This window comes from Plenodomus lingam (genome assembly GCF_022343315.1).
Source record: "Plenodomus lingam strain CAN1 chromosome Unknown contig_6, whole genome shotgun sequence".
In the NCBI taxonomy this organism is placed as follows: Eukaryota; Fungi; Ascomycota; class Dothideomycetes; order Pleosporales; family Leptosphaeriaceae; genus Plenodomus; species Plenodomus lingam.
This window is the reverse complement of record NW_027093966.1, coordinates 1,295,116-1,313,094: the sequence shown is the minus strand read 5'-3', so window position 1 is coordinate 1,313,094 and position 17,979 is coordinate 1,295,116. Positions and strand designations below refer to the sequence as shown.

General features: G+C 50.4%; 7 protein-coding genes across 7 annotated transcripts; 1 reads left to right on the top strand and 6 right to left on the bottom strand.

Annotated features, from left to right (window-relative positions):
- Window positions 1-101: 101 nt before the first annotated feature.
- IAQ61_009658 (uncharacterized protein) lies at window positions 102-2,853 on the bottom strand. The gene is made up of 3 exons (XM_003837895.2): window positions 2,494-2,853; window positions 2,010-2,436; window positions 102-1,945 (listed from the first exon to the last, which is right to left on the bottom strand). The coding sequence occupies exons 1-3, from the start codon at window positions 2,565-2,567 to the stop codon at window positions 1,598-1,600; spliced, it is 849 nt and encodes a 282-aa protein (XP_003837943.1). The 5' UTR covers window positions 2,568-2,853; the 3' UTR covers window positions 102-1,597.
- A 455-nt stretch (window positions 2,854-3,308) lies between these two features.
- On the bottom strand, window positions 3,309-4,895 carry IAQ61_009657 (uncharacterized protein; the record flags this gene model as incomplete). The annotated part of the gene is made up of 2 exons (XM_066098482.1): window positions 3,309-4,789; window positions 4,844-4,895. 2 exons carry the CDS (start codon window positions 4,893-4,895, stop codon window positions 3,309-3,311), a joined length of 1,533 nt encoding a protein of 510 aa, XP_065951641.1.
- A 679-nt stretch (window positions 4,896-5,574) lies between these two features.
- Window positions 5,575-7,753, bottom strand: IAQ61_009656 (uncharacterized protein; the record flags this gene model as incomplete). The annotated part of the gene is made up of 8 exons (XM_066098481.1): window positions 5,575-6,100; window positions 6,159-6,504; window positions 6,558-6,637; window positions 6,686-6,848; window positions 6,940-7,040; window positions 7,099-7,153; window positions 7,201-7,336; window positions 7,388-7,753. 8 exons carry the CDS (start codon window positions 7,751-7,753, stop codon window positions 5,575-5,577), a joined length of 1,773 nt encoding a protein of 590 aa, XP_065951640.1.
- Window positions 7,754-8,978: 1,225 nt separating this feature from the next.
- On the bottom strand, window positions 8,979-9,683 carry IAQ61_009655 (uncharacterized protein; the record flags this gene model as incomplete). The annotated part of the gene is made up of 2 exons (XM_066098480.1): window positions 9,464-9,683; window positions 8,979-9,128 (listed from the first exon to the last, which is right to left on the bottom strand). The coding sequence occupies exons 1-2, from the start codon at window positions 9,671-9,673 to the stop codon at window positions 8,979-8,981; spliced, it is 360 nt and encodes a 119-aa protein (XP_065951639.1). The 5' UTR covers window positions 9,674-9,683.
- Window positions 9,684-10,624: 941 nt separating this feature from the next.
- Window positions 10,625-13,100, top strand: IAQ61_009654 (uncharacterized protein; the record flags this gene model as incomplete). Its single annotated transcript, XM_066098479.1, has 3 exons — window positions 10,625-10,740; window positions 10,789-11,797; window positions 11,855-13,100. The coding sequence occupies 3 exons, from the start codon at window positions 10,625-10,627 to the stop codon at window positions 12,803-12,805; spliced, it is 2,076 nt and encodes a 691-aa protein (XP_065951638.1). The 3' UTR covers window positions 12,806-13,100.
- Window positions 13,101-13,365: 265 nt separating this feature from the next.
- On the bottom strand, window positions 13,366-15,344 carry IAQ61_009653 (uncharacterized protein). The gene is made up of 4 exons (XM_003837901.2): window positions 15,090-15,344; window positions 14,871-14,973; window positions 14,358-14,818; window positions 13,366-14,305 (listed from the first exon to the last, which is right to left on the bottom strand). The coding sequence occupies exons 1-4, from the start codon at window positions 15,093-15,095 to the stop codon at window positions 13,934-13,936; spliced, it is 942 nt and encodes a 313-aa protein (XP_003837949.2). The 5' UTR covers window positions 15,096-15,344; the 3' UTR covers window positions 13,366-13,933.
- Window positions 15,345-15,357: 13 nt separating this feature from the next.
- IAQ61_009652 (uncharacterized protein) lies at window positions 15,358-17,939 on the bottom strand. The gene is made up of 3 exons (XM_003837902.2): window positions 17,315-17,939; window positions 16,211-17,260; window positions 15,358-16,150 (listed from the first exon to the last, which is right to left on the bottom strand). The coding sequence occupies exons 1-3, from the start codon at window positions 17,673-17,675 to the stop codon at window positions 15,915-15,917; spliced, it is 1,647 nt and encodes a 548-aa protein (XP_003837950.2). The 5' UTR covers window positions 17,676-17,939; the 3' UTR covers window positions 15,358-15,914.
- Between the last annotated feature and the right edge of the window lie 40 nt (window positions 17,940-17,979).

Sequence of the window (17,979 nt, the reverse complement as noted above, 5' to 3'; positions counted from 1 at the left end):
GCACGTACTCATTCTAACATCTCCAAGAAACGCGATGCTGGCCCATATGAACCGTCATCAACACATCAGATTAAACTTTCACTTTCCAGCTACCATTTCTACCCATCCTTCCTACCTATCCTTTGATCTCTGATCTCTGCCACAGCACTGCACTGCCTTCCAACAACAAGTATGCATTGTGACTAACTACAAAGCCCCTTCATTTCTAGCTTAAAGGACATAAGCGTGGTACCACTTAACCACTTCCGCCTGTGGCCGCGAGCAGTTGAATAGCAATATCAGCCCCAGATCGAGCGTACAGCCGATGACTTGATACAATCCCTCGTCGACAGTCCAGCTATCCCTTCTATTCACAACGGAACTAACCTAGCCAAGAAACATCTTCGCAGTCCCACTCAGCACAAACTCTCTGCCGTCTTTAACAGCTGTCACGACCTCGTGTACTACTCACCTCATCAATACCAGATCATTCCCTCCGCATGGGATAACCGCACGGCACAGCAGCAGTTACACGGCATGAGTGACCACATTCTCAGTTTTTTCTTTCATCCCCAATAACGAGGTTGGCATGTTCATATCCATGCTGCTTCTGCAGGTTAAAGTCAACTTTGTCTACCAGCCGTTCGCAGACGGCGGCAAGATTGGAATATTTTTGCACTGATCAGTACAGCTTGGAGAATTTTCGGGGTGTGGAGAACTGGGTACTGTGTAGTCGTGGGTTGATGGCGAGGTTTGGGAGGATGCGGATGGGAAGGGGATATGAACGGGTTGCAAGAGTGGTGCTTGGAGACGCGTGTTTTAGATAGAGTGCCCTTCTCTGAGGTCTTGCATGGAAGGCGTATAGGCTATAGGTATGATGGAGTTGGGGGGGATAGAAACGGTCATGTAGTAAAGTTGTGTTTTATCATAGCGAGATGGACTGTGTGACAATCTTTGCCTCGGATTTCGATAATATAAAGGTTGATGAAAGATAGTAAAGATTTGGTAAGAAGAAGTCTGTCGCTGACGCAAAGTGTAAAGCGTCATCATTTTCATTCAAAATTGATGACAGGACCAGCAGTGATGCCGGGAATGGTTGATAAATCAAGATTCGTTCGGTATCTTATCAATTGGAACCTGGTACTTGATCATCGCCCTTGACGCGAAACATTTACAGTTCTTGCATCGCGATATCCATTGCATCTCAGTGCACGCAGCCTGCTTCTGCTGCACGAACTCTAGCGTGCTATTATCCCAGACGTACATCAATAGTCTCGCAGCGCGGATGCGGGTAGTCTATTCTTTTGTTTTGCAAATCTAGTCCTGCAGCCATTGAATTATACAGTTTCGGTAAACTAGGATGCTACGGCTAGTCTGGTCGCTAATCCGTATCCTTGACAGCCATCAATATATATCTGGCGTGTTTTACGATCCCCCAGCTCGAGTGACGTGCGAGCTTTATTGGGAGCTTTTCGAGGCGATGCGAGAAATGTTGGCGAGTCATGATGGCATCTTCAGAGCGCTCTGGGCCGTCAGGCCAGTTCACCGTTGCCGGTGTCAATGGTGAGGAGGTCGTCCTGTACCAAATCAAGCCTCATATACAGCGCTTCAATTCCTGTCATTCGCCGATAAGTCGCTCGTGTTCATGCCCGCCTTCTTCATCGTCAATTTCCTTTTCCTGAGGATATCGGTAGAGCACATAGTGCTGCAGCATGAAGATGATATCAAAGACAATCGTGATATTGCTTAGGCCAAACTTGACTGGGTTCCCGGTGACACCGCTCCAGTCGTTGTCCAACGCGGAATCAATGACTAGCTGGGCGAGTGACAGCCACCCGCCTGCGAAATCGAGGAGCATGGGGTAGATGGACCAGCCGATTGTGGATTTGCGCTTATAGTTGACCCAAGCCTGGGGTATGTACTTCAGGAAGACAGTCAGGAGTTTGATGTAGCCGAGTGTGTAGATCTGGGTGTGATTAAAAACGTGCTTGGCTATGCTTGAAGATTGCGGTCTCAAGGAATAGACTTACTACATCTATCCAAGCCCAGCCAAAAGCATCATTCCCACCTTTCAAGCTACGTGACCGCACTAGCAGCACCACAGCGATAATGCTCAGAACGCATGCCCACCATACGGTCAGTATCACACGGCTGACCCTCTGTCTTTTTCCCACTGTAAATCCCCAGATGCTGGGAAAGAACTGGCTATAACAAATCACACACATGACCGCGCCATGCGCTGCGAACAAGAAATCATTGAACCGCACCGTTGTCTCGGGTGCCTCGGGGTGTCTCTGCGCATACTGCGCCTTGATTGTAGGCGAGTATAGAAATGAGGCTGTCGAGATGGTATAGCAGGTGAAGCCGAGGACATTGAGAGTGGGGAAGTCGATCGCAAGGCCCAGGGTGGATTTACGGCGGTAGTTCTCGATGGGTTGTGGGTAGAAAGATGCGCTCCTGCATGTATCGCATAAGTGCCCTGTCAGTCAACGAGGAATAGACGAAATGACGAACCAGCTGAGAAAGTATGCCCATCCTAGTACGCGCGATATCGCCTTCGCAAACGCTTCAAACTCAGGATTTGTCATTGTGTGCTGGTCTGGTAATGGGACTGACAAGGGGGAAATGGCATAGGGTAGGGCATGTGTGTGTATAGGTAGATACGATAAGGTCCCACAAAGAAAGTAAGAAAGGAGAACAAGATCAGCGGAAAGCTTTGGTATTAGCCAGACATGGTAAGGAAGATACTGAAACACAACCTCATGGTGGTAGAGGGCATGATGATGGCCAGGTGAGATTGCGACTGTGTTGCGTAAGTTAAGATGAGGATGACATGCGCACGCGCCGCGAAACGTCGAGATGATGATTCGCTTACTACCGGTATGAGCTGCGAAACGCCGCCGAGAACGAGGCAACGCCGGTCAGACATCGACGACGATAACGACGGTCGCAGTCTGCATCTCATATTTTCAGTGTTGGAAGAGTAAGAGTACGAGAACCCCTTTCGTGGTTGTGATACATAATCCAGGGTCGCGGCTTTGCACACCGATGTTCGAGCATTCCAAAGCGAACTGACCCTGGTAGGCGCTTAAGGTGCCTGCATATACTTGGATGAGCTACTTTTCAAGTGAACACGTCTACTAAGTCTAATGTGAGGTTGTTGATTCAGATTAAGTAGGTTCAAACTAAAACCTGGCCGAGTGCCTCGAGGAACCATGTATAATGCACTCAAAAAGGCTGCGCATAGCTTGAATCTGTCTCTGGACAAGCTGGCAAGCAGTGCTCCCTGCCAATGCCTATCGTGTCAATTCCATAATCAGAAGATGCCTTCAGACCCCATTCTGGGTTTCCACAGTATTCTGCTCAGACAACTCGTCGATATTCGAAGGAATCCGCAACGGCCTCAAGTCTTGTGACCGATTCCCCATCCCTCTTTCCGGAATAGCCAAATCCTTCTTCCAATTCTCCCGGACAAAGTCCAGCGTGCGCGCAAACAGAAGCTCTCGCTCTGACCTCTCATGCTGAGGCACGAAGAGGTCCGGAAACTGTGTCCAGCCGTGTCTGCATTTTGGCGCATGCCAAACTTCTAATCCGCCATTAGGTTTGCTTTGTGGTTCTGGAGAGCTAAAACGGTCACGATTATGGCCATCCCAATCGCCGTCTCTGCCATCGCCAAATCGCACGGGACCATGCCAGTCGTGCTGATTCATGATGTCTACCCATACGTCGCTTTGTACTGCGAGGGAGTCTCTCTCGGGCAGGACGAGAAATATGGCAGCGTTTTGTTGTATGTAGCTGGGCTCAACCAGGCCTGGACTGGCTCGAGGGTGGCCGCGCAGCTTTCTTGGTAGATATGTTGGTCCCATAATCGAAAATAAGCCGGGCATCTTGGGCTTTTGCGCCGTCTTGTCGTCAGAATGTAGGGCGCTAGGGAGGGTCTTCATTGGGCGCTCATGCGGTAACAATCGCGCGTCTAGTGAAGGGTAGAATAGTAGAAGTGGTATCATACGAGGGCGTGCTCGAGGAGGGGGTAGCAGTGAGGGCCAGGGTCGTAGAACGTCATCCAATATTGTTGCTCTACGATTCACGGGCATCGTGGGAGAGAAGCGGTCGCCAGAGCCAGATTTGCTCGCAACGGATTGAGATCGTCCGTCAGAGTTCAAAGCCAAGTCCGGAATCGGTGGCACATTTATAGCCATGTTCAGCGCAATGTTCCCTCCTGCCGAGAAGCCCGATATGGCAAGACGTGACGGATCGAGAGTTATTTTTTCAACATACTCAAGATGTGGCGCTATGGGTTTATTTTTCTTTTCCTCCCGTTCAAGCGCGTCGGTTCGTACCATGGAGTAGTACCGCTGGATCTCCTCTCTAAGCATCTTTCCAGCCTTCGACACTCCGTCTGTGTCCAATATTGCTGACAATACGTCCTCCGCATCGTGGATGGCTGCAGGGAACTGGTGGAATGGCCCAATGCGATACGACACGCTCAAGACAATAGCACCCAGCTCGCGACTCATCATGGATGCATAAGGCGCTTGCTCAAGTGGCGAGCCCATGATGAAGCCTCCCCCATGGAAGTCCAGAACCACTGGCGCGTGCCATTCCTTCGTTCGTTTACGCGCATGCTCTGCGTCGCTATTTTCCTCTAGATCGACTGGTTTGGGCGGCACAAACGCGTATACGTAGATGAGATTATCTTTGCGACTCGGTAGGGATATCAGGAAGGGATGCGGCCCCTTAGGCGATGTGATGTGGAGTATTGAGAGCGGAACGAACCGGGGAATCTGGACCATGGCCGTCCGCCATTGAACTGACTGCCATTAGCTAAAGACATGAGAGGGCCATCTTGGGAGCGATTGTGTACTAGATAGGGGGAGGCGAAAAAAGTAGGCAATCGAGTGCCAGTAACTGCTCATTGTGACTACAGACTGACTGGACTTGTTATTTTGCTCATGATCACGAGAGCACGCGCATGTTGTCAGTCCGGAGCATCCGCATGTTCCAGGGCTGTAGGAAAGTAGGTGGCGTTGGATCTAGGTATGGAGGCGACGCCGAAGCGAGATGACTCCTGTGATTGCTATGACGTCATCATAGCATCGGCTTCGAAACCATAAAGCGTATTATCTGCGAGTTGGATTACAAAAATACCGACAAAGCTTTTGTCGGTGGAGGAGAAAGAGCAATCTCTTTTCTCAGTTACGGTTGTGTACTTCCGCTAGGTACCTACCTGAGGTCTAGGCGGTACCGCCGGTACCAAGACTACTGGTACCTAACACTGACTAAGCTGTCGATGCTTCCCTACTTCAAAACATTGGCACTACACACTTCGCATTACACTTCACACAGCAGGAACATGGTCAAGGTCGGATGTGCCTTTGAAATTTTTGGTATGTGAGCTCAGTTACCCAGAACTATCAAAGCCGTCAATACAGCCATTATGACTTCATGCGAACCCAGCTGCCCAAATCGCTTCGTACCAGTTCCAATCGACACTTTCCCACGTCAAGGCCGTCGTAGACATGAACTGAAGACTTTTCTCGCGCCGGTTACGGTGGACATGCAAAAGTGCAGAGTGAAGACTTCAGAGTTGGCCGCCTACCAAGAGGTAACCTTCTCGTTGTTATCACCATCGGCAGTAAAGCCACCTCCACCAAAACCGTCAGAACCTCCAGCGTTTCCAGTGTCAGCCTTGAAGCCAGTGTCATCACCTCCGGAGCCACCAGCTGCACCAGCGTTGAAGCCACCACCCGCATCGCCACCGAAGCCGCCGCCGAGACCGTCTTCAGACTCATCGTCAGTGCCGTCATGCCAATCGATAGCACTGGGATCTTCGGGCATATGCTGCTGAAGAAAGTCGGGAACTTCTTGTTTGGACTCAATAAGAATCTTGACGAGATCTTTGCCAACATCTTCATTGCGGTCGTTGAAGAACGAGCTAGCTTTGCCCTCGTTGCCAATACGCGCGGTGCGACCAATGCGGTGAACATATTCGGTGATACCAGAATGCTGAGTAGAAGGTAGATCGTAGTTGATGACGTGTTTAACATTAGCAACATCCAGGCCGCGAGCAGTGACGCCGGTAGCGACCATGATGGGACAACGGCCAGTACGGAAGGAACGTCTGATCTCAAGTTAGCTTTGCAAGCCTTCAGCTAAACGATCGGGTTGATTCGACTTACAAGGCATCCTCGCGCTCACGTTGAGTACGATCAGAATGAATCGAAGTTACTGGAAGTCCCTTATTGTACAGGAAATCGTCCACGACGTCAGCTTTGACCTTTGAGTTTGTGAAGACCAGCGTGCGCTGAGGACCCTCAGAAAAGATAAGATCGAACAAGGCCTGATTTTTGGCGCTCTCCTCAACATAGATGATCTGCTGCTTGATGTTTTCGTGAGTACTGCCAACCCTACCGACTTTGATCCTGACATAGTCCTCATCCATGTAGTCCCTAGCAAGCTTGCGAGCAGACTTGGGGAAGGTAGCGGAGAACATGAGGTAGGTGTGATCGGCATCGGTATTCATATCTTGGTAGTTGGTTAGTATGTTCTCTAGAACTGACGCTCGAGTACTATCTTACCGGCACCAGCGAACAGCTTCTCCATGATTTCGTCCCAGCCTTCGGAAAGGAGCTCATCAGCCTCATCGATTACGGTGAACCTGACCATTTTGTTAACTATAAATCTTTTTGAGGGGCCCTAGACTCACTTAAGGCGCTTGAAGGAGAGCAGGGCGTTGTTTGACATGAAATCCATGAGGCGACCGGGGGTAGCGATGAGAACATCACAGCCCAACTCGAGTTGCTCACGCTGACCCTTGGAAGGAGCGCCTCCGTAGATGACGCAGGGACGCAGCATGGTCCGATAGCAGACTATTTCATTTGTTAGCCAGAGCAAGTGTATGGAGACCAGGAGAGGACTTGCGTCGACGGGCCTCATCAAAAGTCTGACAAGCCAGCTCACGAGTTGGACAGACGACAAGCACAAGAGGCTCAGCGCGGACACGATCCGTCTGGGGATTATAGCGTGCAGCAGAAGGACGTGGTGCAGCAAGTTGACGAGCCCTAAGGTAGAATCAATGTCAGTGTCGATCTTATGCAATCCTTGAGCGAGTGTACTGACTTTCCCATCAGCTTTGACAAGATGGGGATGAGGAATGCAGCTGTCTTTCCCGAACCTGGATCGTATTAGTAGTGTTTAATGAAGGTGAATGAGGCTACTAACCTGTCTGAGCAACAGCGACAACATCGTTGCCAGTGAGGACGGCCGGGATGCAGTAAGACTGAATGGGCGTAGGAGAGTTGTATCGGCACAGTTTAACATTCTCCAGCATGACAGGGTGTAGTCCCGCATCGTTGAACTATATCATTGTTAGCAACTTGTTTCAATGCGTGGTACCAAGCTCACTTACGTCGCGGACAGGCTGGACCTTGGTAGAGCCACCCTCGATGCTGACGTCGAACGAGAGTGCTTTGATAGCACCGCCAGCACGCTGGAGATTCTGCTCCTCAAAGAGTACCTTCTCGAGCTCAGGGTTGGTCGGAGCAACGTCGCCGAACTCGTCGTCCCACTCGTAGACGGCCGCGTCAGACAGCCAGAGCGCGCCATCGCGAGTGTCATCCTCAGCTGGAGTGCCACCGAGGATTTTGTCGTACTCGAAAGGGAGTTGATTGTTCCAGCCAGCCTCTTTCGCACGAGCCAGATTGGCAGCCGCCTCCTCCCTGCGAGCGAGGGCAGCGGCATCGAGACCGGCGCCGGGTGCACCTGCGTCAGACATGATGCAGGAGAACGGCCAGTGAAGATGTGTGTTGCTGGTCAAGTTGAAGGCGGGGGCAATCCAAAGAATGGGTTGGATGTTGGGGGGAGGGGAGTGGCGGAGCAGCCGCGTGTGATTTTATGTTGACAAGAAAGGGCAGGAGCAGTGGACGTTAGCGCTGCTGGCTTGGCAACGTATCTCGACGACATGCATGTGGAATGTTTGCAAGCAGGTCCACGGTGTTCCATGGATTCGTCTGGACTAGGCAAGGTGAAGGTAGTGGATTCTCGAAGCAGTGGGGTTATGTACTATCCCGCACCTCGTGTATCACGGTGAAGGCGGACCAGGGAACATTAGTGCTGTCAGAGCAAGTACAGAATGTACTATGTAGTCGGTACCATTTAGAAGATTTATAGTGGAGAATAGCAGGCTCATTCAATGAGAAACAGAGATGTCAACGAGTGACCAAGAAACGACAGCGACAAGGCAATACAATGGAAGACGCTCAAAGCCATGTCTAGTGGGCAACAAGCTGATTCATGAATACCCAAAGACACTCTACATAACTGATGAAATGAATCTCCTTCGCACACTCACACACACAAATTGCTTTCTACAGTAATGTGGCACCAGTGGATCGTCCTAAGTGAGCGTTTCAGGTTACCACCATATACACTAATCCTGAAGTACCAACTCCTTTAAAAGAATCCTCGCATCATTTGCGGCATTCATAAAAAGATAACCTACATCAGGCAAGGAGAAGGCGTCATGTTGCCCTCAAGGAGCTATGCTTCAGACATTTTCTCCCAAGAGCTCTCTCTTCTCGAGCGATTCAGACAGTTCGTGGGAGAACGTCTAGTAAAGCTCATAGCGTACATACACTTTGTCTAAACCCCGCATAGTCTACAGTTTTCATATTTCACAAAATATGAAGATGGAAGTCGTGGAGGTCGGTACGTAGGTACCTACCGGCGGTAGGTAGCGCAAGCGCCACATGCCGAACCTCAACACGATCATATGATCAATCCACAACAGTCAACAAACATCAACATAAATTGTTCAGAGTGCTAAAGAACTTGTAGTAAAGTAGAACAAATTTGTCAGTCGTTGGAATCATATTGTTTGTAAACACTTCCAGAACAAGCAGGTTGGCTGCAGATGTTACAGCAAATTATATCATGAGTATCCTCAAGGGAACTCGGTACTTGTAAAGTATATCTGTAGAACACAACTTCTTCTGCACGATTCATTCGTACTCCGAAGCATCTGAAAGATACCAGTTGAATTCCGCATGTGGTCTGGAAAAGATGTAAACATCTACAGTGCACTTTTGTAGCACCGGCTCTTGACGGCCCCAATACTCATGCATGGGAACCCGTTCGAACTGAATGTGATTCTAGCAGTGTTTTCATGTGCAGCCATGCTGCAGAAGGCCATCTGTCAGTACGGCATGTCTCTATTCACCATGTAGTACCCACATCCTCTGGCCACATGTCAAACGTCAAGCTCCACGCTGCAATCCATACCATTTTAACACCATCCCCCTAACAAGTTCTGGAAGCGAATACGATCAATATGAGGATCCCAAAACGACTCTCCTGGCGCAATTTGTCTGTAGTACTCAGACTTTACAGGCTTATCTTTGATCTTCTTGTACTTTCTTTTGTCATCTCGTGCCTGCTTTTTCTTTCTAAGGCTTCATTCAGCATCCTTGATCATCTCCTTTTGTACATTCATCGCCAATGCTTCCTGAATTGGGGCAAACCCTATCAGATCGACGCCAGCAAATGGATACGATTTGTCCCAGGCGGGGTAGAAGTTGGGGCCCATAGGATAGATGATTTTGGTGTTGGCAGGCTCATGCTGAGGAGAGAAATGCTTCAACAGATTGCAAGTAGCAGACCTGGGCGGGGGAAAGTGAGCGGGATCCTTGTTATTCATGATGGGGAGTCTGGAGCGTTTACAGTGTCTGTGGTAGTAGGTCAGGCTTCTGAATATGGCAATACCGCTGCGAACAACACTCAGAGACTTACAGACGGATAGTAGATGATCTTACGAGGTATTCGAAGGGGTTATGGGAGGTGGTACGTAAAAAGAGAATTAGGACTGCAAACAGCAATGTGTTATCAGGGTTCCGCAGAACACGGTCACCAACAAACGCTCTTCCAGATACGCCGTCTAGGTGAAGGTTGGTTTGGGTCCTGACGTACGTTTCCAAGATGACTTCGATACAATTTCTACGAAGTCATACAACCTGACTGGATACTGTAGGTACTAGAAATTTCGATCGTCTGCAGCTCCTCACATTAGTGGAGTTGCTTGTTCCTCCAGGAAGGTTATCGATTAACCGTGGTACTTATAGGGAACAGGCATTCTTGCAGATAAATTCAGCCTGACTAAGTTGCCTGGAAATCTCATTTTGGGCAATGAGGAATATGATGATGGGATGTACTGTTAGGTAAGTTTCGATATGTGACAGCGTCCTCAGTCGAACGAGCTTCACCTTCGGTATGTTAAGTACCGGTATCTACCGGCGGTATGATTCCACAGCTGCAGATAGCCTCAAAAACCCACAAACTGACGGTATTAATTGTAAACAATTGCAACAGGTCTGCTTCTATCTCTCATTATTAGCAGTTCTGCTTTACCGCAGTCCTTGTAAAGGTGGTGTTATTTTGCTGCGCCAATCAATCCGAATGGTGCTGGTGTGCACTACCTATTGTCACTACGTCATTTGCCCTTCTTCCAGCGTGACCTCAATCCGTGACCTTGTTGTCTCTAGCAAGCCACTCCCCATTCACGCGCTGCAGCCGATGCAATTTATTTTATTTTGCGACATGCCTCAACATAGTCTTCTTCGGTATAAAATCTTTGATAATCAACATCTACGCAATGAACGACCCAGGCCTAGATCAGCCTGCGCAGGAGGCTGCGCAAGATGTCGAGAAGAATACGCGACATGAGGATGAGCAGGCAGAGTCAGAGGAACGTGAATATTTGGATCCAAGGTATTCATTTCCTAGTGTATCCCAGATGTCCAAAGCTGACGGTCACAGTCGCTGGTGGTTTGCATCCACAGCAAGCCCCTTGATAGCTGGTACCTTTGGGCCTATGGCGAATGCATTCAGTATTTGTGCGCTACCAAATGAATGGAGAGTATACATACCACCTGGCAGCGACGAAGGCCATGGTATCAAGATATCTGATCCCAAATGGCTGATCGCTGTCAACTCGATATCACTAGTCTTTGCCCTTGTTGCAAACATCAGCCTGCTCCTGAATATGTCAAGGCGACTGACCTTCTCCGTCGCGCAACCGATCACAATCATTGGATTCTATCTAGCTTCGTTTCTGCTTATCGCGCTGGTCGCTGTGGCCTCATCTTCCGTCTTCCGTCTCCAGCCAATGGAAGAGCATGCATTGGGTCAGGCGTACTACTACGGACTCATGGCTGCGGGAATCTACTTTATCATCGCTTCACTCATGTCTTTTACTGCTTTTGGGGCGTGGAAGGGACATTACGCAAAAGAGTTCCAATTGTCGCCAAGTCAAAGGACGCTGATGCTGCAGACCATTGGCTTCATGGTCTACCTCCTCCTCGGCGCGCTTGTCTTCTCCAAAGTGGAGGGTTGGGCATTCCTTGATGCAGTCTTCTGGGCCGACTTCACTCTACTGACCGTCGGACTTGGAGGTGAATATGTGCCCAAAACTCATTCGGGACGTGCATTACTGTTCCCGTACGCGATTGGGGGTCTGCTCATGGTCGGCCTGGTGATTGGCTCTATTCGATCTTTGATACTGGAACATGGAAAGCAGAAAATGGCTGCCCGTTTCATGGAGGTCAAGAGGGAGAAGGTCTTATCTTCCATCGATGATGGCTTGAGAACGATACGGCTGGGGCCGTTCGAGAAGATTAAATTCTCTCAGAAGGGACTTTCGGAAACGGAGAAGAGAAAGCAAGAGTTTCGCGTCATGCGACGTGTGCAGGAGCTCTCGGAGAGGCGGCGGAGATACACTGCTCTAGCCATATCCACGACCGCTGCACTACTATTGTGGCTCATTGGTGTAAGTCCATCATTCGAAAATTGTACAAGATCCGCACTTACATTAGTATTACCTCAGGCTTTGGTCTTTATGCACTCTGAGAAACCCCAAGATTTCTCTTATTTTGTGTCACTCTATTTCGCGTACACCACACTTCTGACAATTGGTTATGGCGACTTCACCGTAAACAGTAACGCTGGTAAAGCGTTCTTCGTATTCTGGAGCTTACTCGCGGTCCCTACCCTGACTATTCTGATTAGTAATATGGGAGATACGGTAATCAAAGCTTTCAAAGATTTCACCATGTGGGTTGGTTCACTCACTGTCTTGCCGGATGAGGAGGGGCTCAGGGCAGCATTGAAAGTAGGATTCAAACGAATCAGGGCCGGCAGGCTACTTCAGCAGGAAGACAACTATCGTGAAAGTCCTCCAAAGGAGTCTGAGCAACGCGTGGAAGATCGTCTTGCAGCACATATCGAAGAAGAAGAACTAGGTCGTGCAGAAGAGGCTGGCGAACACGGAGACTATCTCGAACGGGACATCCGGTTTTACCACTTCGTTCTCGCCAAAGAAGTTCGCCAGCTGATGAAAGACGTGAACGTTTCGCCACCTCGACAATACGATTACAACGAATGGCAATACTATCTTAGGCTTATCCGTCAGGATGAGAATGACCCTTCTCTACACTGTAGACCGCAAGTCGAACCTCAGCCTAACAATGATGACACTCCGGACATAGGTACTGCTGATGATGATGACACCGTCGGATGGAGCTGGCTTGGAATTCGAAGCCCGCTCATGGGTAACCAGTCAGAGCCGGAGTGGCTACTCCAGAGACTAGCAGCGACGCTGGAGAAAGAAATGCGGAACATGAGCTCCTCGAACCCGGATAAAAGGAAGCAGAAGCCGCCAATCTCAATGGCAGAACTCAGGAAGAGAGATAATAGCGACATTTCAGTGGATGGGAAGATGTTACAGAATACTATTGGATCTGCGCAGGCCAGGCAGCGGGGAGGCAAGGCGAGCTGACGAGCCTACAAACGTCAAACCTATGAAGGGTATACTGTTTAAAGCACCGTCAGTCTTGCACACATGTACTTTGCATCTTGAAAACTTGATAATCTAACATTCTATGCCGCTTGATCTACTCTCCCAGACTTTCCCCTCCCATCCAACACAATATCATGAGCTCGCCATCCTCCAACAAACCGCCCTTCGAACCGTCTGGTTCACTCCTCCAGAAGGCGAAGGCGGGGGGTGGTGATGACTTTGGGGGATGTGGGGAGGTGACGGGATGGGAGAGGGTTTTATTGTGGTGTGGGTGTTTATGCTGTTCATTTGCTTAACATAATGTTGCCTAAGTGTGCTTTATAGGTGGAAGTAAGAGTATTTCGATCTTGTTTTACTTTCTAAAGGGGAAGAGAGAGGATACTTGATCAGATTCCCAACATAACAAACGGCCACCAGCATTCTACCCGGCACAAAGACACTTAATAATTGATGGTTACAGCTTTGCCTGACCTGATCAGTGGCATAGGAAAGATGTGATAGAAATGACATAGATGACTGCTTCACAACCGGCAATTCGAGGGCATGTTTATTATCATAGTTTCTCCATTGGCTCACTGGCCTACTCTTCATAAGCTACCGCTACCAACTTCTCACTGTACCAGAAATATGTATGTTTAAAAAAAGACACAAGCCCCCAAACAAACAGCACCCGCAATGCAGTCCGTTTCCAGCGCAAAGGCAAACCCCAAGGTCCATTGCACTTTCTGGCTGACGGTGCTTTATCCGCTGAAGAATCGAAGACGCCGCGCGCGCCATCTATATCGGAACGCAGCAATTTTTCCACACGAGACAATGATAACACAAAGCAAGGAGATAGATTCGTAAGGAGAGAGATGGTTGGACGGTTGGACGGACGGATCGAGAAATAGATGGGAGGCGCGGGATATGCAATACTATCCACCGGTATTGGCAGCATTATACAATGTACTGGACCAGCCATTTGATTTTACAATAAGAAACCCCAGCAAGGATGGGAGAAAGGAACGGTGGATGAATGTTCCCGGAAATGATGCGTGTAGTTCGACGAGTCGTGGACTTTTATAGGACGACCGTTCAGAAGGATAATACGGCGAACTGGCGAGGCCTCTAGTTGTTGGGTGTAGCCGGCGCAGCAGCGGCTTTGTTGACTTGTGTAACGACAACCGCAATAACAACAATGACGATGATGATGAGGAGTACGATGAGCAGGCACCACCACTTCTTGCGGTTGCGGCTACGCGCCTTGTCGATGGCGCCAGAGATCTCGGTGTTGGCTTGCACAACATTGTCATGGATTTCCTCACCCTTGGTTTCAATGTTCGCGACCAGGGGTTCCTGCTCTTGGACGATTTGATCAAGGTCTTGGAAGAGCTGGGCGAGCTCGACCATTTGGCGTTCAATATTTTGGATGGCTTCGTGGCGCTCCTTGACGTTGCGAAGCGTGGACGAGGCTTGGCCGCGGCGGTCAGAGTTCAGGAGCTGCAATCAGGTTAGCCAGTTGTAGGCCGGTCATTGAAGTCGTCTACCATACAGCTTGTTGGAAGATGGGCGCATCAGGATCTGCCACGGCCTCGCGAACCTCGGCATCGGTGGCATCAGGGCGCACAATGCGGTACTGGCGCTCAGCAGCCGCCTGCGAGTCTCTCCTAAAGTCTGCCTCGAGCGTCTGGTAGCGATTGATGGTCGCCTTGAGTCGGCGATCGACCTTGCCCACCTGTGGAGCATTTCTGGGGCTGCCCGACTCAGGCTTGGACTTGATGTTCTTGACGCGAGTGACGAGGGCGCGGTAGCCCGTCATGATTTGCGAACTGAGGGCGGTGATCTCGCCAGAGGGCATATCTGGACGGGCCAGCACCTGTCGAAAGACGCGCTCGAGGTTGTTGAGTTGCTCGTCGAGCTGGTCGAGTGCGCGGTCGATCTCGCGACATTCGTTGAGGATGGCATTGGGGTCGGCTAGAGCGCCACCGCCATAGTTTTGCATCTCGAGGCCAGCTGGGACGTGTTAGTAGAGTTGTAGATAACGAGGCACTAAGACGGGACGTACGATCATCATATCGGCCCTGTGTGAAGTTGTTCTGGCCATCATCGCGTTGGTCGTATGGGTTGTTGGCATGCGACCCAATCTGGCCGTAACCCCTGTTGCCGTACTGTTGGGCGGTGGCAGCCATGGTCAGCAAAGGTAGGATTGGGGAGTAAAGTGAGGTGAGTGCTCAGTGTTGGAGCCAGCGTGTTTAGGGGAGTGTCTAAAAGCAAGGCAACTTACACTCATGCTGAAACAGGGTGTGTGGTGGTATGTGCGTGTATGAGTACTCCTGAAACACAGCGCTACAATGCAGCACGCAAACGGGAAAATATGTGCTTGATGCAGAGAGATGCAGAGATGAGTGGTGGTGGTGAGAAGAAGCAGTGAAATTGAATGCAGACGCTGTCCAGACTTTTGATCCAACGCACCAGAAATCGAGCTGCGGGCTTGGAGATGGGAAGTTTCGGCGTCGTGGGCCTTTGGGGCTGAAGGTGCTAGGACGAAGCGCCGACTACTCAAGCTGCAGACCGCCACTAACCGTATTGGGCCTTCGCGAAGATTGCACCACCTCACCACGAACATCTACTTTGTAAGTACTACTCTTACATGTACTCTACATATGCTGGATGCTCTATCTTTGGAACCTGTCAGGCTGGTTGCGCAATCCTGCATGTGCAGACTCCATTTCTGGGCTCTGCGAACTCCCCTTGACATCCACCCACATTACCTATACTGGAATATGATTGTACTACTTCTACCCAACACATCGCCTGCCTTGCTCAGTCGCCACAAGTGTCTCATGCCTGCCTGCTGGCCTTGCTCAATGGCCGCGTCGCCGTGGGCTCCTCGACAAATCCAGGGTCTGCGCTAAGCTCAGCTCAGCCTTGCAGCGTCCATCTCTCTCTCTCTCTCTCTCTCTCTCTCTCTCTCTCTCTCCTCATTTCACCACTCGAACGCCTCCGCTTGTTGGTTGCCCCAGGGCCACCATTCTATTCCTGTCTCTGCAAACACGAGGCCAATCATTCCAACCCGCTCGTATAAAGTATACTGTCATCATCATCATCATCATCCCCTGGTTGCCTGTTCGCTGCTGCCCCAGCGTGTCTTCTCGTCTCCGCCTGCCCACGACTTTTCCGTGTAGCCTAGCCGCTGTTTGACTTCGTCCACTGTCGCCTTATCGCCCGTGTTCTTACCAATATTGTCGCTGATCTTCACCGCGTGACGGCCTGATGCAGATGCAATCTTGATGACAATGTTCAGTGGCACCGACTTCTTTCCGCTCGACGTCTCCACAAAGTCATCTACATCGTGTCAGCTAGATCCACTTTTTTTGTCCTCCTCAACGTGCTCGCAAAACTCACTCGTTAAGAAGGTTCCGACACCAAAGGTTGGCTGGAAACCAGCTTCTTCAGCTGCTGCCTTGTACTTGAAACACAATTCGAGGTTCAACGAGTCGGAGAAGACAATCGTCTTCTTGTCCTTGATACCTTGCTGGTCGTAGAATTCACGCATCATCCGAACAAACTCCAGAGGGTCTCCAGAATCTTGTCGCACGCCGGTGAAGACCTCGGCATACGTCTTCTGCGACTCTAGCTTGCCATTCAGCGGCGCTTCAATAGGCGGATTGGTTGATGCCATGGATTGTACAGCGTCTATGTCGGTTGTAGCAGACGCAGAGGCCATGGTAGTACCACCACCAGGTATCGCAGTCGTCACGGCAGGGATCCGTTTCTTGAAAGCCTTGAGGAACGTGGGGGTGCCAAATGTGTCGGTGAGAGCGATGCTCAGCACACCTGCGCCAAACGTCGCTGTCCAGTATTCCAAGGCAATCTCGTTTGCGCTCTCGTAGTTGTTCGTGATGGCGGCCACACCCATGAACCATTCATGCGCAACTGTGCCTATGGGGACAAGACCATGCTTCATCGCGAAGTGGACATTGCTCGTTCCTGACAGCTTTCCGGTCCAGCCAGCCTTTGCGCCTTCGTCTGCTGCCCTGCGCAAGCCCTGCAGGACTAGGTCCTGGGTATGGTAGTCGCGACGTCGCCTCGTGCCAAACTCTGAGAATATGCAGCCGCCTTCTAGTAGACTGCGGCCCTTCTGGTAGGCCTTGTCGACTTGACCCGCATGACTCCAGTCTGTCTCCACAAACTTGAAGTATGCTTCGCTGACGAGCGCAAGTAGTGGGATCTCGTAGAGGATCGTGTCTAGCCACAGTCCCTCGGTGTGTATGTGAAACTCGCCACGATCATCGTCTGAGCCTGTGTCGTGGACTGGTTGAAAAGAGAGCCTGAGCTGTTTGGAGGGCTTGAGCCGGAAGGTTGAGAGAAATTGGAGGTACTGGTCGTTGAGGTAGGTGCAATGGGTCTTGAGGAAGCCGATCTCCTCGTCGGTGACACTGATGTGTTCAAGCTCTAGGTCATGTCAGCAGCTGACTAGGCCAAGAGAGTCCACATGGTGGCACACACTGCCCACTTGTATTTGCAACCACTTGAAGGCTGCGCGGCTGAGCTTTTTATCAGGCGTGCGGTTTGTGAAGCTGTAGGTGACGGAGACGTTGGGGAAGAACTTGAGGATGCAACATTGCATAGTCAGTTTGTACAGGTCGGTGTCCAAGAGGGAAAACACGCCCTCGGGCAGATTGGTGCTGTCAATGTGGCTGGCCATGGCGACTGGGTGTGACGCTCGTCGGTGTAATCTGTAATCAGAATAATCAAACGTCACAGTCAGTCGCGGCTTCCGATGACGGTGGATGGAGGGGTGGTGGGGTAGGCGCGACTTTATAGTAGCGCGACGGGCTGGTTTGCCGCGGCCGAGTTTGGATTCCATGCTCGTTCAACGTTGCAAGGTTGTGTGTGATTCCAGTGCGTTTTAGTGGTAGCGAGTCTTGACCATTAAATATATCAAACCGACGAGTGTGAACAGGGCAGACCTTTGGACTACATTCGCGCCCATAAGCGACTGTGAAGACGACCTACAGTATGCGAATGGCCTCGGAGCGCTGCGTCTCCTATCTGGGTTTAGCGTCATGGCCTGTTCCTCCCAGCCCTACTCTACTCTACCGGCCGGTACCATGCAGTGGCGGGGGTGTGCCTGCATTATTACTACAGAGGACAGTCTATGTACTATTTGT